This window comes from Grus americana, chromosome 3 (genome assembly GCF_028858705.1).
Source record: "Grus americana isolate bGruAme1 chromosome 3, bGruAme1.mat, whole genome shotgun sequence".
NCBI lineage: Eukaryota > Metazoa > Chordata > Aves > Gruiformes > Gruidae > Grus > Grus americana.
The window spans coordinates 109,051,025-109,074,070 of record NC_072854.1 but is presented as its reverse complement, the minus strand read 5'-3'; the positions used below and the strand labels follow the sequence as shown (position 1 = coordinate 109,074,070).

The 23,046-nt window shown below is 41.1% G+C and overlaps 2 protein-coding genes across 7 annotated transcripts in view; both read right to left on the bottom strand.

Annotated features, from left to right (window-relative positions):
• STON1 (stonin 1) overlaps positions 1–15,876 on the bottom strand; it is a 36,207-nt gene extending 20,331 nt beyond the window's left edge. For 3 of the 4 annotated variants that reach the window (XR_008576731.1, XM_054822968.1, XM_054822970.1), the window contains exon 1: positions 15,121–15,876. The gene's annotated coding sequence lies outside the window, so the exon portion shown is untranslated. Of the gene's footprint in view, positions 1–7,778; positions 7,847–15,120 lie in introns of those variants that run through there. The other variant, XM_054822969.1, reaches the window with a different exon arrangement.
• A 102-nt stretch (positions 15,877–15,978) lies between these two features.
• Positions 15,979–23,046, bottom strand: part of PPP1R21 (protein phosphatase 1 regulatory subunit 21) — a 31,236-nt gene continuing 24,168 nt past the window's right edge. For all 3 annotated transcript variants that reach the window (XM_054822966.1, XM_054822967.1, XM_054822965.1), the window contains 4 exons: positions 21,962–22,078; positions 21,150–21,248; positions 19,003–19,131; positions 15,979–17,196 (listed from right to left, as the gene is read on the bottom strand). In XM_054822966.1, the coding sequence (XP_054678941.1) occupies positions 17,167–17,196; positions 19,003–19,131; positions 21,150–21,248; positions 21,962–22,078 (375 nt within the window). In that variant the 3' untranslated portion in view covers positions 15,979–17,166. The remainder of the gene's footprint in view (positions 17,197–19,002; positions 19,132–21,149; positions 21,249–21,961; positions 22,079–23,046) is intronic.

Here is a 23,046-nt window from a genome sequence, read left to right as displayed (position 1 = left end):
CACGTAGCTTGTTTTCTGATGCTTTTACATCTGCACAACACCGTAAATTAATCTTTTCTCTCAAGTTCTTTTTTGTTCTAAAAACTGCTCCAAATTTCTCCTTAAGAATTAGGGCATTCTTCCTCCAAATGGCAGTAAAAATGGCAGATAGATGTGTTTTGACTCTAAAAAGCTCTCACGGGACCCACATAAACATAACCCAAACATCTGGGGTAAGAGGAAAACCATACAAGATGCCATTGATCTCTATTACCACATATGTTATGCAGCCCGTAACATTTAAATTACAAGCACGTGTGGTATCTCGTTCAGATATGCGACAGGAAATACCGTTTTTAGAATATTGAAACTGCAAACAAAAAAGCTGGCTGAAATAACAGTTGATCCTAAATGCATCAATTCCGGTGAACCCAAAAGCTGCGACTCATCTCAATTCATCCTCTTCTGCCTGAAAACAATCTCCCCATTTACCAGATTAACTCAGTCCCTCAGCATTTAATGAATGGTCGCTGCAGCTTAATTTCTTCATTTTAATACCGCGAGGATGTAAGGAAGAGAAATCCTATCCTATTACTGAGAGATTTCATAGGCTGTAGCTATTGCTGGCTCCTTTGTTGCTTCGAAAATCCCAGATCAAATCTGCAGCGAAAATACTGCTCAACTTTTGTGCCTTGCTGGGGGATACCGTTATCTCTGCCTGCGGTCAAACAGCAATAACAACTTCCTACTCGCTCCAAGGTGCAACTCAAGGTATCGACTTTGGTACTTGGAATCCAGATACAGCCTGGTCCGCAGGTAGCTGAGGATGCCGAGTTGTCATCCCGCAATGTCCCCCACCGCCCTGACGGCGTGGCTTTGCATCGCCTCCTCCACGGCAGGCAAGCAGCGTCTGAACCACCATGAGGTTCACGAGGGATGGACGGACGGACAGGGACACACACACACCCCCCACCCCACCCCCCCGAGCATCTCACTCCCAGGGTCTTCCCTAACCTCTGGCTAAAACCCTCAAGCGCATCCCCACGGATTTAAACACAAAGGTCCTTTTTTTAAATATTGGTCATATAATGGGGAATGGCAGGGAAACACCTCCCTTCTGCAAAGCATAAGGCAAGAAAATGTAATGTTTAACAGAGAGTACGCACGGAAAAGCGTAATTTTATAAATACATTCCTTATTGCCTCTAGCTCCAAAAGCCATCGTGGATTCAACACCATGAAGCTATACGTCCTGTAAATAAATTCCCCTTGTAACACCCGAGCACGTATCTTACGTGTGCCCCTTCCACGGTGGGGTCCTACTGGGCAAATATCAACCTCACAAACCGTTCCAAGCTCAACAAAAGCAGAACTACCTACGCGCGGTGTGACCAAACAGTTAAATAATCCCTTCAAACCAAGCTGAGGCCTTCGCACGAGCTACTCCACCTGCGGCCAACGCCTGGCAGTGACATTTCCGCCCCTCCAGAACGACTCCGGACCCCGTACGCTATTACACGTCAATTGTATTTCCAGAAACAACGTCGTCTGTTGTGCACGGCCTAAACAGAAATTGAACGCGAAACTCGGCATAAACGGTGCGGTGAAGCCGATGCACAGCGATACCAAACGAGTTGTTACCGTTTCTCGCACAAATCTGTAGACAATTCTTCAAGCATTTTGCCATAAAGTGTAATAGTCTCGCAGGAAAGTACAAATTCTCTGCAGTTTAAGCAATAAAGCACATATGGTTTATAAAATACTCTAAATGTTTGTAAGCCCTCGTGATATCCAAGTAAAATATGGCAGATTTATCTCTGTATTTTACAGCCGTATTCTGTGTATCACCGTTTTGTTTATTACTGAACTATGCAAAAAACTTGAAGAATACCTTTTACGTAAAATACTGCTTGATTTATGTTGATTTGCCTCAAGTTTTTATCTTGAGCCTACATATGGCTGCACTTTTATTTAACTCTGCTTTACCTCTCCTAGACACAAAAAAAAAAAAAAAAGAGTTCTCCAACCTACGCCTCTGAAATAAACATAAGCAAAAGGCACAACTGACGGGAAACAGGAATTTCTTGGCTTTCGCTTGTATTTGGGATATATACATAGAATAAGTCTCCCACTGCATTACTCATTTCATTCCTTTTAGAAAATAAGGAACTGGTGTAACAGTCAAAAATATACACCGACTTCAAAGTGTAACGTGAACGTATTTACGTTGCTCGCTCTCTGGAGCACAGGCACAGCTGGGAGAAGTTCAGAGCTCGCAGCTAATCTGTTTAATTTGGAATTCCTTACTCTTGGCCCCGAGAGCTGGAGGAATTAAAAGCTTTCGGCTTTTGACAGCGCCCATGGAGCAAAGGCAGGCGTAACTCAGGCAAACGCCTCTCGCTCGTACTTGTGCCCGCCTTGAGTCAAAGGGGAGTTTACAAATCGGGTGGCTGGTACTCACACGCGCAAGCGTGACAAAAAATAACATTTTTAAGGGCATCAACACATCCCAGTATGTGCCCAAGCGGAGACAATGTTTACTCTCCTCGCTGGGGAAAAGGACGCGGCAGAGGCTGAAGCAGCCTCCAGCGAGGATGGCGGTGTGTCACGAGGTTTGGGACCGGGGGACTCCCCACCGCGAGGGCAAGAACCGACGACGGCAGCACCGAAGGTCCCTGCGCGCCGGCGCAGCATCCGGCGCTCGGGAGGGATGCTACACCCAGGCGCCCAGCGAAGGAGGCCTGAAGAAAACGGCACTTCTCGTGCTTTACGGGCTGTAGCAGGTATGAGATTCACACAGGAGAGAAAACCTACGGGAAGGTCTCAAAAGAAAAGAAAAATAAAAGCATCGGTGCCGCCAGGTTCACATCTCTAATAACGAATCTGGCCTGTGGGGCTGTGGCTGAAGTGGGTCTTCCTCAGAGAAGCAGCTCCTCTTCTTGCTCCCAACAGAAGGAGGTTGGACAGCGAGGACCTTCCCGCTTATACGAAAACAGAGCACGGCTACTCAAAACAAATCCCATCTTTGCCATGAAATAATCGCCCAAACCTCAGCTGCTATGCACTGCAAATAAACTCCTTTTCATGTCTCGATCCATTCCAGGAGACCTTCCATAACACTCAGATGTGAAGTCATTTCAAAGCTGCCTCAAAAAGTCAGCGAAGCAGCATTCATGACCGGTCTTGTGTGTAACACGGGCGGCTTCAACCCATCTCCCCTGTAAGCCCCGTCCCCACACCCGCCCTCGCCCTGCTCCAGCGGTCACACCACCGCGGGTGAGTCCGACCGGCTCGCTCCTTCCGTATTTTCTTAGTTGGGAATAGCAATCAAGGCGGGAAAGCCTAGAGAGAACGTTTTATTGGAAGTGCCCGTAGGATTTTACGGGGACATGCCAAAGATGCTTTCTACAGGAACTGAGAGATTTTCGTAAATCTCTCAACACGGTCACCTGGGATCTGCACCACCGTTCCTCTCCAGGCTTTTTTGCAGAGTTTATTATCACAAACGTAGCTTTCAGAACAGGATAAAATAAACTAAATAAACTAAAACTAAACAAACTAAAAATAAATAAACTAAAATAGAAAGCTAATTCAAGTGTCATTGGGAAAGATACCGGAACGGAGACCTGAAGCCACTCTTGGAAGTTACTCAAGAGTCTCTCCACCAGTGCTCACAACCAAGCACGCAGCTGCAAAAAACAAAGGTGGTCCTCTCACCCCAAGGCCACCGCACCCACCTGAAGGGCACTATAAAGTTACCTGCAGCAATTCCTATACCGCTTGCTGATTACACAACATGTGAATCAAGGAATGCAACAGCACGGAGAAGTCAGTCAAAAGCCAATCTCCAGCTACAAACTGGTCAGGGATTACGGACTTGCAACGAGCACTTTCTAACATGTAAAAGGAAAAAAAAAAAAAAAAGTTGTCCCAATCCACAGCTACACGTAACCGTTTTGTTTCAAGAAGATGCAACCACATCTTGCACACAAGTGATGTGTCTTAGAAGGCACTGTGATGTCCAGGAAGGAAGAGGATAAAAACACTGAGTAGTTAATATTGATGTGATCGTGCTTTTTATTATTTCTTCCAGGAAAAGAAAGTTTTCTTCTGTTACAGATTTTTTTTTGTTTTGCTGTTAGAACGTGCTCGTTGCAAGCCTGTGACCCTGAAATGGTTTGTAGCTGGAGACTGGCTTTTGACTGACTTCTCCGTGTTGTTGCACTTAATCTCTTCTTATTGTCTGGTTAGACGAGACAGGTAAATCATTTCTAATTCACTTCACCGTGCATACGCCTGTTTCTCTCGTGCATACAACACACCTCTCCACGGGGCCTTTCTTCTTCCTACAAGTGAACCCCCCCCCGTTAGGAGACGGCTGGGGGAGAGGCGGGGGTTGCTGGGCTGCGGAGCCGCGGGGAGCAGTGCCGGTGCACCCCTGAACGGTGCTTCTGTTCCCGCTCCCATTCAGTTTACTCAGCCAGTCCTGCTCTATCCCCTCTGAATCGCGCTCCTCTTCAGCATCGCCATAGAGACTGCATAATTTGCACTCCGTAGGCAGATTTCGGAGAGCCAACGGACAGCCGCAGAAGAGTCTCATGTAAACTGTTTATTGACTTTAGCTGACATTTCACTGTACAGAGGGTTTGGGGTTGTTTAATTAAAAAAAAAAAAAAAAAAAAGCCAACAAGCCCTCAGCATAGTGCTCTGGCCTGGAAGAGACAGGAAAATAGATCTATTTTTATTTACAGTACTTCTGCAGGTCACCAAGTTAATGGAATGTTACAGCATCTACTGAAGCAATTTTTAACTGTGTTTAGGAAACATGTTATTATTAGGAACGCACAAACATCCCACAAAAGTACTCTGGTCACGGCAGGGCTGCAGAGGGCTCTGGCAAGTAGTTTAACATCCCAAAGCCCTCCCTCTGAGCAGAGGCAGAGATTTATAATATGCCAGCAAGCAGCAGAAATGCAGTTACGGGTGGCTGTTCCACTTCTGTAAAATCAACAGCCTTTTTTTTTTTTTTTTTTTTTAGGATTAAGCAGCCCTCCGGATGAAAAGGAAGAAAAAAAAAAAGAAAAAAAAAAAAGGCCTGAATGCTTTGGCACATTGATCACATCAAAATATTAAACTGATCATGGTCAGAAACAAATTTAAACCTGGTCCTCTGCTGGTGTTCGCAGTGTCCCAGGGAAGCGATGGATGAAATGCCACAAAGAGCACACGACACAAAAGTACACTTCAAAAACTCTTGCCACCAATCTCAGCGGCGAATAATAAAAAGTAGGGAAGCTAATGGAAATACTGTATTTAGCATAGTCACTGCACAACCTAATACACTCTCTCTTTTCTTTTTTTTGGTTCAGAATCAGTTTTTAAATCCGCACTTAAATCTCCCTCGCGCTTTAGTGCGCAGTAAACACGCGCTAGTACCTTCCTGGAGACTAACGTATGCCGTCAGATTTGCAGAGCTCTTCTAAACATGAAAAGTACTGCCTGGCAGTTATTAGTAACGTCTTCTGACAGACCAACTCTCTCCGCCGCCGCGGGATGCTCCCCCTCTCTCTGCCTTAAAGCCTTGTGAGAATACCAACACTAACGAGAAGGAGGGTCACAACTGAACCCTTCTTTGTTTATTTGCACAGAGGTATTTTTAATAGCGACCGATGACAGTCACGTCAGGAAGTATAATTCATAACGCAGTCACCCAAAAAAAATCTTCATTTGGGTTCCTCTCCAAAAGCTTTTTAAGACTGACGTGTGGGCAGCCTGGCTTTCTGAAGCAAAAGAGCTCAGCACGTGTTTATACCAAGAAGGACTAGTGGACTAGAGGAATCTTGTTTACCAAAACATGAAGCAAAACGCTGTCCGTGATAGCACGTCTCTATTCAGGTAAGTGGGTGCTTTTCACCTTAGAGTTAACATTCACACTCAGAAAAAAAAAAAGTTTACCTTCATTTGCTATTTAGAGATCTGGATTTGGGCAGCAATATCAAAAAGCTGGGCCATTACGCTTACAAACCCCAATAATTTTTAACGTGATAGAAAATAACTTTCGTTATCTGTGCAGAAGGAGAATAATCAAATCTGAGCACGAAGCAAGGACCTCATACCTGCCTTCGGGCAGAATTTCCCAGTGGTGTGATTTACAGCTCCTACGTCAGTTAAGTATAATCTCCAGCCACGCTCTCTGTTGTACAAACTACTTCTGTGCCCAACTACAAGTAGTTACAGAGTGCAGCGCTAAGCTCTCCTCCGCTCATACGTATAGTCAAGAAAGCAGCTAATCTTTTCCCATCAGGTTTTCTCGCTGTAGGTGTGCTTTCCCTGCACTAAACCAGGCAATTCAATGTTTTGTCTTCAGCTACCTTTTTTTTTCTTCCTTCTTCTCTTGCAGACATAGCAGAGTCTCAGCCTCCAGACAGGGACAAGGGAGTTAACAGAAAAGTGACTACCTCATACTTAAGAGCCTCAGGCTCCAAAACTTCTGTTCCCTCCTCCCCAGAGCAGTCGTTACCACTCTCCCCCCCCCCAAAAAAAAAAAAAAAAAAAAAAAAGGTAAGTCCTGTTTGCAGAGAAATCAATGAGGGTTTTTAGGGCGCTCCACCTCAGAGAGAAAACATCCCGACTGGGGAAGGTAAGTGTAGACTTTCGTAACCTAACTTTCCCTGGGCTCCCATAAAATACCTTAGTCAGCATTTTTCCTAGCACATTTCAGAAGCGCTCTTATTTGCCACGAGTATCAGAACACCTACATCTTTAAAAAAAAACCTTACTGCAAAGCCCCCTTTCAGCGAGTACTTATTTAAAGCCAGAAAGTGAAAACTTTCTATACTCTTTCTCACCTACAGCATGCTTAAAATACCACCTCTAGAGTTTGCACCGGGGGTATGTATATATGGTAAGCGCAGTCTAATCCTTTCAGCCCCGTGCGGCACATCCTTCTGCATCCGCTCCGGTTGTTTTCCCAAAGCCCTGGGCCCCGCTGTGTATGTGGGATGGATTTCTGCAGCGATGATTGCAAACGCCGTGAGCCTACACGCATAGTTTAACATCATCAGCTGAACCGCTAGAAAATATGGGAAAGGCTCCAGGAATTCATTTCACTTCAAGTATTAAATAAAAAAAAAAAACAAACCCCAAAAAAACAAACCCATAACAACTTTTCGCTCGCCCCAGTCTCCTCCCTAACAAGGCAAAAGTCATGGGAACTTGATCCTGCGGGATGCCCGTCACCCAAACCCCACTGATTTCTGCATCGGTTCAAAGCTCCGGGTAACCCATGCAAAGCCATCTCCTTTTCACCACTTCTATTTTAAAAGAAAAAGACAGAAAAAGTAGGGGGGGAGATAGAAAAAGAGGAAGAAAAAGAAAGAGATAAAAAAAGGAAAAAAGGGGGGGGGGAAGGAGAAAGAAAGGAAAGAAAAGAGAAAGAGAAAAAAGCAAAAGGAGAAAAACAGAAAAAGAAAAAAGAGGAAAAAAGAAAAAGGAGGAAAAAGAAGGGGGAAAAGAAAAAAATAAGAAAGAAAAAAAAAAGAGCCAAATATATACATATTTTTTTAAATCCCATCCTTAAACCAAAACAAAGCAGCCCCATCCACCGGCCCGTTTCCAGCCAGGACTTCTGTCTCCTCCTCAAACTCCCGGGAAAATTCCACTTTTAACGGAGCCCCCTCCGCTCCCCGGAAGAAATCTCCCCACCGCCCCGTTCCCCGAAACCAACAATCCCCCCCTCCCCCAAGACCGGAACCACCCCACCCCGTTCCCTACCCCGTCCCCGGGGCCCTTCTCCTTTACCCGCAAGTCACCGTCTCGCCGCCGCCATGGGGGACCGCCCGCCGCCGGGAGAGGCGGCAGCAACAAGCACCGACCCGGGGCGGGGGGGGGGGGGGCGGCGGGGCGGGGCGGCGGGGAACCCCGCCGCCCCGCCCCGCCGCCCCCCCTCCCCCCCAATAGTGAGGGGCAGCACCCCCTCTTTCAAGGAGATGGACAAGAGTGGGGACAGACAACGTCTTTGATGGCCTAAAGGACAGAGCTCAAAGGACGAGGCTTCCTGGGATAAGCTTCAAGTCGTTCCTTCCTAAGGAACTTCTCCTCCAAAAGAGTTTCCTCCGGAGGAGCCTCACGCCTCTGATGAGGACACCGACTCCAGGATCAACCTTCTTCAGTTGTGCACCCTTCCTAGATGTCTCTCTGGTAGCACCGTGCTGGCTGGAAAGCCTGGGTAGGGCTCCGCAGCCATTCTGCTTACATCAGATGTGTAAACTTGCTGGTTTCTTAGAAGATCTTAAGCCAGGGTGATTTCCTAAGTTGTGTAAGAAGAGCCATTTCTTTCACTGCAGTGTCAATCTTCCTATCTCCAAAAGGGCAAACACTGTCAAAAAAAGGACAAAGGACTTACTGGTGTCCAAATGTGCACGTCCCAGGAGAGGGACACCTAAAAGAAGAAGAAAAATACCTGTGTTTTAATGAAGATGACACTGAACCCTTGGGAAAGAACTTTATGTGTGGAGGACCAGCCAGAAAAAAATCTGTTACTATTGTCCTCAAGAGTAAGAAAATATGAGTTACAGTCAAAGAGGGGTGAGGAAGGGCAAACTACTGAAAAATTGGGAGATTCCGAGGTGAACTACCACTGTTTTACGGCAATGAGGACCTCTTGGGGAACAGGCTTGGAAGAAGCATGTTGGCAGCCTCTGGTGAGGGTAGGAGACACTGCCATGTGACTGTGGTGAGCCAAGGCTGATTTTCCATGGGGAGGAGCTGGTGAGACCGTTACACGAGTTCTTACATTGTCAGAAAGTCATGCCAAAACAGACAGGCTTTGCTGGAAATTGAGTTGAGGAAATTCAATGGCGTGAGGTGGGATGACAAGTGGCTCTGAAAAGCACGAGACAGCGGATTTCTGTCGACGCTGAAGGACAGCATTTCCAACAACACCCTGCAGATCTCGGTAAAGCATCACTTCTTTTTCTTCAAGGTAGGCCATCAAAATTGCCAAGCCTTCCCAAAAAACAGCAAAGCTACAGAAAGACCAAGCTGCAATATGGGGAGACCACATCCAGGCCAGGTCTCGCCCTCTGTTCACTCTCTGAGAGCCCTCAGAGCAAACGCCTCCCAGCTCCAACAGAGGACAGGTTACCTCATGCTTCAAAGTTCCTCTGGAGATGGCAGTTCCTCCAAAGACATCTAGCACAAGACTTGGAAAATGGCTTAATTGCCAACAGGATAATCCAGACATATTATCTTAAGGAATAGAAATTCCTCCTTATCTGTTAAACTGGGCATCTCTAGAGTGCACCTACCAGAGGTGACAAGGTACCACGCAGAAAGTCTGCTCCTGAAAGGACGGAACGCATAGATAGAATGGGTAGGATGAAGAGCAAGAGGGGGAAACCACATATAAAACCCTCTAGAGCCTTCCCAGGGGCATGGAGCAGAGCTGCCGGGGACTGCAGATACCCAAACTGCCCATATGAAAAGCTATCGATAGCAGCGACGGCTCGCTCACAGCAGCGAGCTCCGGTTTCTTGTCTAATGCGTCCAAAATTATTTGCAAAGCATCATCTGTCCATTTTAGCTCCACTGCTTTTCAGAGTTGTTGAACTTTCCCTTGTCTTTTACAGAGAATAAGGAGGGATGTGCTTTTGTAAATTGCTTTCATTTGTCCTACTTATCTTCTCTGAAAAGTTTTCTCCGAAAATTAAGCAATCCTACTTCTCTGCTCTACGCATGGGAACTATTACTCAGGCTCTGTCTGTCTGCATTTGCAATAGAAGTGTTCAATACAGTTTTCCCAGAAATAAATTCTTCTGCAAGCTTAATGCCGTTACAAGAATTGCACTAGGAAAAAAATTGGCCTTTCTTGGTTTAAAAATTTCCTTTTTTATTATCTCAATTAAAAAAAAAAAAAAATCCAGCGCCCAATATAGTTAGCCGGGTCTTTGTTCAAGAGTGTTTATCATTTCAAACCAGGTAAGATAGTGGTTGTTAAAATTATGCTCCCAATGAATTCTACATCGATAATACATAATTTCACCTGAGGGCTTGCTACCTGCCAGCTTCTGACAGAATTTTGCTGCTGTTCCTATTTCCATCTCAGTATCGCCTAAGGGACAGCAACGGTTCACGGAGGAAGGATTTGAGGATCTCCTATGTAGACGGGAAAGGGGAAAGAAAGGGTAGTGGTCATCTTCTGATAGCCCGGAATTTTTTCACCATAACTTAATCTGTAACTTGCCAGCCAGTGAATCATTACATTTCCATTTTTCTCTCTTTAAATGTGTTTCTTCTTCAGCACTGCCAAGGCGAGGCCTCCAGGCTCGGGTGGCAAAGCAGCAAGCGCGGGGTTAGGTAGCTCCACGGGCCACCCTCATCCCTGCAGGTAGCCCTGGAGGTGCCAGAACCCGATCCCAACCTCTTCCCTCTGGAATCCCGTCCCAGGGAGTCTTCTGCCTTCTCCCAGGACACACACAACCTCTTGGCAGAGCGAACAGGAGGATCAATACCTCCTGTTTTACCAAAAAACCAGGAAATTAGAAATACTTTCGCATTTCTAATATTTTCTACGTACTCCAAAATGAGTCCTTCAGACTCTGACGTACTCCTGCACAACATTCGATACATCTTTTTGCCTGTTAGCATCCACATTAGCCCTTTCTAATGGTTTTCAAGCGGGAAAGGTATTAATTTCTCCTATCTCCTTATCAAGCTCAGCATTTGTCCAAAACTAGATCAGATTTTTCCTTTGCTGAGACAAATGCGTACATTTACAAGGCAAGACTGTTCTTCTCCAGTAAATTCTGCTATCATTTTCTCTTCCTCCAAAATAATTCAATGTAATACAAACTCAAGCAGCAGAGGGGGAGGAAAAGAAAAATCTAACCAATACTGAAATTTAAAAGTCCTTAATATAATTTGACTTTAATAACTAGCATATGCAGAACAAATTAGAACTATTAAGATTATTTCTACTGTAAATACAGTTTGAAGAGTATTTCACCTAAGGATACAGTATTATATATTGCTACAGGCAGTTATTAAACTCATTCAACATTTTACAATGCTAACAAAGTCCGTTTACATTGCTGACTATATTTATGTTGATCTTAACGTGATTTGCAGTATATGACCCTTTTTATAAAATGCTTACTGTTTATGACTATTTTGGCAAAAGTGAAACCCATCCGTTCATCTCCCTAGAACCAAATATTCTTAACTGGAGACAGAGGAGCACTTGTTTCTAGAGTTGTTTTAACTTTTTGTTCTACTACTTTGCCTTTTATTTTAGCAACAAATTTCTACAAAAGTCCATCTTAACTGAGAATTCAAACCAAAATGCAAAAATAAGAGTCGAATTCTTCTCTCTCTCTCTCTCATTTAATAAATTCATTTTTTTGCTTAGTACAATTGCTATTAAAAACACTCACAAGCTTAGAATATTCACTACGTATACATCGGTTATAGAGATTTAGCATGCTTAGCGTGTTCCTTTTGTGAGAGATGGAGCGCTTGGTAGCTTCAAACGCTCTAGACCTCCTGTGCTAGACCAACTTGTTCTTCTCTACTTGCTTGTACTGAAAATAAACCAGACTTCCTAGATGTCAAAAGAAACTTTTGGTAAAACTGATTCTCCCCCTCCCAAGGCGAATATTTGCTGTGCCTGACATTGCATATGCTACCTGCAATTTGAAAGTCACTAAGCAGAAGGAACGTAAGGGGTGCAGCAGCAATTCCAGTATTACAGCTGTTTCTTATGCCAAAGGCTACAGTTAATGAAACTGCGCTAAAGTTCTCAGTTCAGACTTTGTCAAGCTAGTAACTTCATTAAAGTATTTTTTTTTCTTGAATAAAGTGTCCTGCATTTACTATCTAAGCACAATTTAAAGACTTCTAAGACTGAGAGTGTCATGGTTTAGCGCCAGCCAGCAACTTACCACCTCACAGCCGCTCGGTCACTCCTCCCCACCCTGGTGGGATGGGGAAGAGAATCGGAAGGAAAAGGTAGATCTTGTGGGTTGGGATAAGGACAGTTTACTGGGACAGCAAAGGGAGAGTAAAATAACAACAATAATATTAATAAAAGAATATACAAAGTGGATGATACACGATGCAATTTGCTCACCACCAGGAACCCGATGTAGAGCCTCTTCCCAAGCAGCGACCCCTCCTCCCCAGCCAGCTCCTCCCCTTATATACTGAACATGACATCATATGGTATGGAATATCCCTTTGGCTAGTTTGGGTCAGCTGTCCTGGCTGTGTCCCCTCCCACCTTCTTGTGAAAATTAACTCTATCCCAGCCAAAAACCAGGACAGAGAGGAAGGAAACTTGAAGCTTTAGTAAGAGGGCAGACAAGTATGAAGACTCTTTGTAGTAGAAAGGGGTGTGTGTGGAGATTTAAGGTCCCCCCCATACTCATTTCAGAAGCAATGACCTTTATATGGAGAAAGTTTGCAAAAAAGCTACGTGCCACTACAGACTAGCTTCCAAGTCAATTCATGAAAGAATCCATAGTGCTTAAAGTGACTGGAAATTACCTGGACTCTTTAATTTTGTGGTTTAAACTCTTCTCAGGACCAAGCAGTGTTGTTTACTGAAGACCATAAATACAATTTCGACACCAGATCTGGATTTCAAAGGCTACTTCCTTGGGTAAGGCCTCATCAGTTTATACAGTTTTGGACTTAGAAGGTGAATTAGAGTTAAAACCAATACAGTTAAAGTATGATTTCTGCTGTTATCTCTCCAATTTCACATATGAAAAGTTTAAAACTAAAATTCTTATAGGGCTGTTAGCATGGTAGCCTGCCAGGCAAATTAAGCCCCATGAGAATCATCCGCTTCTTATTTTGTGGCTCGACTGCATAACCTCAGTAGTGTAGCAATGCAAGTATTTGCACTCTTCTGTAAGAAGCCCAGTGACTCTGGATTAGCACTGACGAGCCCAGAGCTGCCTGCACAGGCAGCAGAGGCAGACAATGAGAACTGCCCCCAGGCGAGTTTCCATGTGCCAGATTCCATATCCCATCACGCTTTGGTTTATAAAGGTCTCCAAAAGCTCTCCTCTGTCCCCATCTCTAACCAAGCTAGCAGTTGTGCAGACACAATTGTTAAAGCAAGTTTCTAACTCTCTGATTAAAAGAAATAGTCAGGAATTAGAGCAAAAACATGGCCTCTTCTAAACAAACATGGTTTTAATTCACTGCTAAGTAATACTGCAAGTAGTAACAGAAGCAGAAAATGCAGAATAAGACAGAACAAGCATTCTTAATAGAGTGGTATCTAGCCTTTGTGGGAGGAAGTAATCAGACCTCTGGTAGCAATTAAATGTTTTACTGCACAAAGCTTTATTTTTATTATGACCCTGCTGTTGCTAAGAGAGTGCTCTCAAATTACCTTTAATACAGTATGTATGTAAGAACAGGTTCACCCAGTTTACAGGGCCAGATGGTTCTCCAAAGTTTAATATAAATTCAACAATATATTAAAAAAAAAAAAAGCATTCACATTGCTCAACCAAGCTAGTAAATAACTTCTCTAGTCTCAGGATATGTGGATAAAAAGTTTATTTCCTTCTGTTTGCAAGTGATACCTTGGACGTGACAGCAAATCTGCTGACAGTGCCGGGCCCCTGCTGTGCCCAAAGCCAGCATCAAGGAGATTTGCTGGGCCAAAGGCCTTTCCCCAACAAAAATTCAACTCATCTGTCAGTGAGGGAAGGTAGAGTAGAAAACCCAACAGGATTAAAAGTACAAATCTGAAGCAAAGTTGGCATGGTGAAAAAGGAGAATACCACGTATAAGTAGCCAATGCATCTCAACAAAGATAGGGAAGCAAAGAGTTTCTGTTTTGATACTGGTGCTGCTAAATCACGTCTCATGTAAGGTTCCTGGCACCGGTGTCATTGGAAACATTGACCTGGTTACAAATGAATCTGAAGGAATTAGCAAAAGACATTACACATGCCATTTTTAAATCAACACTTAAGATGATCAGTATTTAAATCACAGATGTATAGTTATATACATAAAAATTAAAAATAATCACGATTTAAACACCAATGAGAACATCTTTGGGCAGCTTATGACGATGTCAGCCTAAGACTACTGTTTCAGAAGTTAATCTTTCAGGCAGGGAAACCTCTGACCTATAAGAGCTTAAGGCCTTTCAAAACAGCCCATGTATTTGGTGCTTCTTGGGTACTTTCAAAACTCAAGAAGCAATATAGTTCTTAGAAGGGCAAGCTTGAAGTTAATTTCATTCTTGGTTTATTGCAAATACTTATTTTGAACACACAGAATAGTTACTGGGGATGTATCTTCAGAAATCTAGGATAACTGAACACTTTCAAGTCTTTGCAACCGTTAGTACAGATTTAAAACAAAGTTCAGAAAGAATTTTTGAAGATCTAGTTATTAAAACTATTAATAGGAAATAGTGCTGTCATCTGAATTGGTCACTTATGAGCATGAGAGATTATTAATGAGATGCCCAACATTATGGAGAAATTAAGCACTCAAAATGCTTTAGACTTGTGTTACAATGAACTGTCCATTAAAAGAAAATTAACTAGCATTAGGATTTTTCTTTAACCTTGGTTTTACACTGTATTGTTCTAAAGATTTTCCTGCTTTACAATAGTGTCTCATTAGTTTCCTGATTAATCAACTAGGAAGTCAAGTATTCGTATTGTACATTTTGAACATTAATTCCAGTATTAGTACAATTTTTCACCCAAATTTTGTGCATTCCATAATAATCCACACAGACCATTTCTTATAGACAAAGAAGTTCAAATTTAAAATTTCTGGAAAACTTTGTCTCAAAGATGATCACTTCACTGCAATATTGGAGACAGCCTTCAGCTTTTTAATAGCTTAGCATTATGTAACAATTTAGATATTTAAGAGCATTTGAGCTATTCAGAAACTGATTCAGAACCACCTGGTTAGCAGATAAGCACAAGCTAGCTGGGCATTTCCACTTGTTCCAGTTTCTAATGCCACCGAGTTAATGTAATATACTATGCCCCTTCACAGCATTATTACAACAGTATCCAAAATAACAGTTTTAAATTTTTTCCATTTTTTTTTTTTGCATGTGTATATCAATAGTTTATGATTGTCTGAAACTTACTTGAAAACATTTCCTGGAAAAACTGAAGGCAGCTTGAGTGATCAAAATTGTCTCTTCCTGAGCATGTTTACTGCTGATTGGTGAGGGGGACACCCAAATACATTTCCAAATAGAAACTGCAAAGAAAAAATGCTGATAAACTAAGGTACATTGGAATTGTACCTAAATGCCTATACATTCTATATTAATTCCAGTTTTGATGTTGGAAGTATACTCTATTGTAAAAATCAGTATGAAATAACAGACATTTAACTATTTTATGCCCATTTTTAAACACTCAATCTTCAAAGCATATTTTACTTAGGCCTGTGAAAAATGGCATAAGCAAAACGTTTTTCTGAATGCAGCCATCTATGAGAAGTAGCATCAGTAACAAGTTCAGCAATTTGATTCAGAGAATTAAAATAACTGAATTAGCAAGATGAAAGTCCTCAGAAAAGGCAGCTTCAAAAGAATTGGAAGAAAGCAATTAGATTCCAAACCTAACTGAAACAGTTGAAGTTGTATCTGCTTCAATTAAATGGTTAGAGAGAAAGTAAACACTTCCCAACCATCATTAGCACCACCATGTAGTTTTAAATTGAACATGATGCTAGTAAGAAACTGTGGAGGTTCTCATCTCCTCTCCCTCCTCTCCAGTTTCATGACCGCATCCATTCTGTCATTAAAGGGAAAAACTGTATCAGAACAGTTCCACAGTACAGAAATGCAGCCTGGCTCAAAGAGAAGCACTACCAAGAGTAACTATTCTGGTCTAATTACTTAAGCTGACCTCACGGATAATAGCTGTTAACATCTCACCAGACTATCACACTGCACAATCTGGGTATAACTAGAATTAAGAAAAAAAAGTCAAGCTAGTTTTGTGTAGTTGATTTTATTATTACATACTAATAGTACATATTGACACAGCTGATATCAGAGTAAACCTTTATGGAACAAATAAGTGCCATAATGCAAATTATGGAACCGAAGATCAGTGTAAAGTGTGGAGCAGCACAGCATCTGATTAATAATTTAAAAAAAAAAATCAATGCTGTGAAAATTCATGGTATTAGACTTCACTTTAAAAAAATCTTAGGAGAGACCTAAAGTTAACAAACTTCCCAAAACTCAGGAAAAGCCACGTGCATCCCCCCAATGAATCCATCAGGAGTTAATTCCATGAAGACTTTTTGCAATTTCAGTGTTTAAATCTTCTACATATTTCATATTCTTTACTGTAAGAGAGCACAGTAAGCTGAGTTATTCTACACACATATTGTTTCACTCTTTGGGGCAAATTACGATCACAATTCCCTCTAGCTTTAAACAGTTATTTCAACCAATATATATACATATACGTGTAAACAAAATGCCTAAGTAAGGGCTTAAAGCAATTTCATGGAAGTATCCCAATTCAGCTATTTGTGCTCTTTACTTCAAAATCCAAAGTGCCAAATACAAGCAGCAAAAGTTTCCACTATTGCAGTCTAAAATAAAATAATGATCCCATTTACTGGTGTGAATTTATAGAAATCATTTAAAGCCACAATTCCAATTAATTCAAAAGGGCTGAGAACAGGAGTAATACATTTACAGTAACTGCACAGCTTGCATGGCCAAAGTCTCAAAACTAGTTTTTAAACTGTTATTAACAAGTAAAGGACTGTACACGTGTTGACAATTTAATGTGTAACTCAAAAATAGACAACTACTGCACTGATCCAAATTTGTTAATGCATAATCATATCTGAAAATATACAAAATCTGAAGTTATTACATGAAATTAAAACCTTTTTTTAAAAAGTGCACAGTAAAAACTGAAGGTAATTACTATATAAATTATCCACAGAGTGTGTATTTCCTGGTTTAGAGCCAACATTAAGTTCGTTTTATTTGTTACAAGTTCTAAATATTTTTAAAGCCATTTACAGCACCAAATCAGTTTTTACTAGACCCAATGCCACCCTCTGCTTCCTGGAACAAACAGGAATTGGACAATGAATGTTCACTATCTGCATCTCGTGCAGCAGCAGCTTCCGAAGACAGTTGATTAGCTGTAAGCTATCGATTTTTGTTCTTTTTAGAATTTCCCTGCAGTAAGAAAAAAGTGAACAGAACATATAATTCAGATGATGAAAATCTAGACAGATAACATAACATCTGATAATTTATGCCTACAGCAAAGTAGTACAGTCAAACTGAAAACAAACAGTCCATAGGTTTGCAAGAATAGAAGCTTGTAACTGCTTGCTCTCAAAAATCCCTCTATCTTTACAGGCCTAACAGAAGAAAGTACCAGATATTTCAAATAAGCACAATAGTACCTTACTTCAATTGAAACCTGTGGAAAAAAGACATTTGAGTCATGTCCCAAGACACTCAATTGTATTAACACCACTAGTATTGTAAAGGCAGCAAAGGCAAATCAAATCACAATTCACCCTTAAGTGGTATTTCAAATATAAATCTTGCCTCAAATTAAAAATCAATCCCCCACCCTATCATTTTGTTCCAAAATGATTTTGACTTTAAGTTGGTCTATACAGAATATTCCTAGTTTACTAAAGAATTTGTTCTACAGCTAACCAACTCACATTTGACTTGCACCAATTCCCCAAAGCAAATGTGTAGTTTAAAATAAACTTTTGTGCAATAGTTACTTGCTGGCAATTCTGTCTTCCTATTTCCTTTAGGATAACGTTTTAATCTACAACTGTCTCCAAGTAATACTGGCTTTAACTGCATCATTTTGATTTCAACCGAACTGCCTCTACATTTGGTAACATTTGAAAATCCATGTCTGTTGCGAGATTCTGAACTACCTCCTTACAGAGTACCACTTCAAGTCTTAAAAGTATGACAAGTGAAAAATTCCAGAAAACATTAACAAAAACTTGAAATGCTATGGTCAGTATGCAGCCAAGTGTTTCCCTCTAAAAACACAAGAGCTTACACACCAAAAAGTAGTTTTAAAGATTATGATGCCAAGTTAAAATAATCAGATATCTGAAGAAAAACAGTTCTGTACACAGGGGAAGAGTTTACTCTAAAAAATGAAAATTGCCATCATGAGACCTTTAATCAAAACATGGATTTTTATTTTAACCTTTTTTTTTTTTAACCCTTCAGTGAAAATTGCTTCCATGCATGCATTCCACAATTAAGGAGAATAATGCTAGTTTACTAGTTTCACAGCCAGACAAGTGAAGGGTAAAATCCTTCACAACATCTGTTCCTCCCTAGAACTGTGAGAGTAAGATATACCATGGTTTAATCATTGACTGCTCAAAACAGCACACTTGTGTATTTTTCATTATTAACGTTAAGATAAGTCAAAAACTTGTTTCCTGTAAGTAAATTCTTTTCCAAGCAAGGAGTCTAAGCGTGCATTTTAAGTTCACAGAAGAATGTAAGTGGCAACTTTTTCATTCCTACGTAGGAGACACAGACAAGCTAGAACATGGAAATAAAAGAGAAAAAGAACAGTTGCCAAGAACAGAGTACACTGCAATCAAGAGAGGAGTGCAGAAAGGACACTCCTACCAATAACTTAATCATAAACACCAAGTATCACTAGATAGATTTGCAAGTAGTTCCATTTTCACAACATAGAAACAAAAAAGGTGCTGATCTTCCATCAGAGGGTACACTTTGAAAGCCTACTTTGAAGCAGTGACATACAAGTGCTTGTTCTTTCCCACGTGTATGTTTTGCAAGATTTTTTTTCTTCACCGAAACGTGCAGGACCAGGTTTGGAGTTTTCTTTCCAATTGGCCAAGAATAAGAACTATAGCTTATAAACTGGTTTGTTAAAGGGTAGTACCACAGGAACACCAAACGCAACCCACAGACCTCTAAACTGCAGCCAGTGCCTAAAGTCAACACCTAGCAGCTTACCTTACTAGTCATCTTTAGTGTATCAATTTCTTCCCTTTGTTTAGTTAAAGTTTCATTCATGCTGCAGAGATGGTCACTCATCATACTTAACTGATCCTCGTAACTTCTCTTGGTCGTCATCAATTCATCCTAAGGAAAAAAGAATCAGAAGCCTTTGCTCAATATTACTGACAAGCAGCAAAGCAGCCAACTTCTATCTCCACTTAGTAAGCTATGCTTTTGATGCTGAATGTGTGCAAATAAGCTAAACCACTGAAAAAACCCTGCGCTTTACGAAAGTCAATAGCTATTTTTCTTTTACTTGAAGCATGGTCTATTCCCTTTATTTTTCCTGTTTCCTTTACAATTTTCCCCCCACTTTTTATGGTTTATATAAAAGACTAACAGCTAAGTTTTCCAACATTGCTTCCAGCCAAGAAACAAATAAAGTTTATAGGATTAGAGCATGGCCTGTACATGAACATACATGGCGTACAAAGCTGAAGAAATCGGCAATCCGCATGCAGTTGCAGAGCTATGATCTCTCTGGGATTAGAGAGACACGGTGGGATAGTGTGCATGACTAGAATGCAGTGATGAAGGGATACAGACACTTTAGGAAGGACAGGATACAAGGGGAGAAATCATGCTTTACGTGAAGAAGTGCTTTGAAGACAATTAAGATCTCATAGGTAGGGATCAGAGGACAACAAAGGTGATATGGCGGGCATCTGCTACAAGCAGATAAAAATCTCTCAACCCTGATCCTCATGAGGGATTGTAACTACTCTGACATCTCCTGAAAGGGCAACAAGGTGGAACGCAAGCAATTCAGGAGTTCTCTTGAGTGTGGTAAAGAACTTCTTGATACCAATGATCAATAGTAGGCCTAAGATATGCTCTCTGCTGGGCCTGTTACTCACAAATAAGGAAAAGCTGGTCAGGGATGTGAAAGCCAATGGTAGCCTTGGCTGCAGCAACCATGAGTTAGTGGAATTTAAGATCCTGAGGGAAGCAAGCAAGATGAACAGTAGAATTACAGCAACCCAAGATTTAAGAAGAGTAGATTTTAGCTTTTTCAAGGTCTGCTTGGCAAGTTAAATTGCCCTGGAAGTTAAAGGGGCCCAGGAAAGTTGAACAATCAAGGACAGAGCAAAGAACAGCCCAATGCTTAGCAAGTGGAGCAACTATGGCAGAAGGCCAGCATGGCTCTACAGGAAACTCCCAATTCAACAGCTTGATCTGAACTCTCTCGCTACTCTGACCAAAGGAGGAGACCAGATTACCTTCTGAGGACCCTTCCAATCTAAACAGTTCTGATTCAATATTATGCAGACTACTAAACATGCAAATGGTACGCCTGCTATCTTTTCTTAGGAAGTTTAATATGTAATTGGAGATTAACATCTCATGCCAAATTGGATACTAATTGTGGATTTTGTTCAAGGAACAGATCAAAAGAGCACTTTGTTTATGAACAGTTCTTTTAAGTGTGTATCATTATATTCACTGCCTGTATGGAGCACTTTAGGTATTCACCATCTCAGACAGGTGAGCAATAAAGATAGGAACTAAATATAAAGAAAACATGAAGGCATTTAGGAACTGAATATTCATATATACTTTTTTTACTATTGGCTCCTTTTTCAGGTGCGTGGAAGGGAAAGACAAAGGGACAGAACATGTACAGGATGTCTGGCATAAGAGTTTATTATCTATTGTTAACAACGGCTTCTTAGAGATTACCCCAAAGTTATTTTTGCTTAATATTAAGCTATCCCTCTCAAAAAAACCACCCTGGGCATTTCTAAGACTTTCAGTCCCAGGTGCTAGAAAGGATGAAGAATTCAGCATATCATCTGAAATCAGTCACACAACCTCACCTCCTGACATAAAAAAACATTTTCATAAAAGCCTTGACATCAACTGTGCTGAAACACAGGCTTGGCTACTATAACCTTTTCCTTGCAAGCATGTTCCGCTTCCACTTTATACCTGGGATTTGAAGTGTATTATTTCTCTTCTCTACATACTATTAGATTTTTTTTTACATCACATAACTAAGGACCTAGTAAAGGCATAACCATGCTTTGATGGTTATAATTTTTTTTCTCCAGCTTCCCCTTACACCATTACAAAATGCATTTATTATATAATATTTTACTTGCCTGTAATCTACTGATGTTTTGACTAGCTAGTTTCAACTCTTCCGTGAGCGATTCCTTGGACTTCTCTGCTAAAGACAGTCTTTTGGCAAGTGCTCGACACTGTCAATCAGAACAGGATAGGGAGGGTAGAAGGGAGGAAAGTTAGTTCCAGAGTATTGCCTTGCACCATCTTTAACTGATTGCTTCGGATGTTTCCATCTTTCTGTAATCCTTAGATTTCAAGAAACCTAATAAGAGCTTCTGCATGTTTTAAAATGCCAAGGTAATGTAATAGTTAATGTTAAATTTTTGTTTCATTTTACTGAATTACCATATTGCCAATCCTCTAAATATCACATTTTCCACATAATTACTAGGAAATATTTCATAAGTAAAAAGAAACACAGACAACTTGCTTCATACATTGCTCAATTATCAGAGAAAGCTGGTTCCTCCATACTATGTCATCTACCATTAAAAAATATTTAAAAGGATTTGCTCTGTCAACCTGGAGCTTTGGTACATTCCACATCAGTTCATTACAAATCCAAATGGCCACAGCTTTCAAGAAAAGTTACCTCATGATTTGAAATGAAAACAGGAAACCATAGATACAATGAATCATTTTGTTAATTCTTGAAGTTAAATACAGAAGTCTTTCTACAGTATCCATTTTTATACATACTAGACCACAGCCAAAAAACATATTCCAGAAACAGATTTTTATGAAACATTACGTTCCACATATTTAAGCTCACTGTCATAACTCTTGCCTGTGAAAAGTTCAAAAAGGGATTTACTGTTTTCCATACAGACGCTGCCTGCATGCTCACCTCAGCATGAAAGTGTACTGATTTGCTGTCAGCAAGCTGCAGATGAGATGTCAGTTCTGCTATCCTTGCCATGTAGTGGTTTTTTATCAGGTCTTCACGAGACTCAACATCTGGAGCCTGGCAAAGCAAAAATTTAAGCAGATGGGTATTTGTGTTTAGTAGACTGAATACTTGCATCACAGCATTGTCCTCTATACTAACTTCTTTTCTTCCCTCCTGAGGCATGGCTACTCTACCCAAAAGCATTAAATTCCCCAGATGCAACAGACAAATTACAGCAGGTCGCTCTGCAATTTGTCACTGATGGTGACTCTTAATGTCAGAATTCCTTAAAGGACAAAATGCTGACTGAAGATCTAAGAAGTTAGCTTGATTTAACATATTAAGTCTCTGATGAAGATGAAAATCCACTGTAGAAGTGGACTGCTTTCACCAACATAAAAACCTACTGACTTTTCCCAATCCACAAGTTTCTTTAGACATTTGAACTTTAATAAAAACCAACCATGACTTGCCAGTTTAAGTTACAGGGTAACCCACTAGTGGCAGCTTTCACATGACTTGTCATTACCTTCAAATTCAGCACTGTGTAGTAGCTTTTAAGATCTTGTGTCAGTTATTATTTGGGCCCCACCCTCTTTTTAATCATACCTTCAGAAGAAAAGGAGTAAGTGAAGATACACATCCCTGCAGTACCAGAAAAGGGAAAGCACTGAATCTTACTCTGCTAAGTTCCTGCTGTGGAAAGCATTATGCTACAGCAGTGCCAAATAAAGAGTTAACATTTAGTCTGACAGCTGGTTTGACATTTCTTTTGGTGTCACCTCTGGTTTGGGACAGCCTGTATTTAAGTGTTCAACACCAGGCACTACAGCCAATGACTTTTTTAGCAGCTTAAGCCCTTCCTCAAGAATTAAGAATTGAGGCTTGGAATGCAGTTAGGATTACTGAAGTATAAAACAGACCAATGCTTTCCTCAAGTTACAGAGAGCAGACCTGGACCACAGCTCATACTGCTCCAAACTGCTCACATGAATAAAAGGTAACAGTTTACTACACAGCAGAAGAAAATTAAGAAATACATG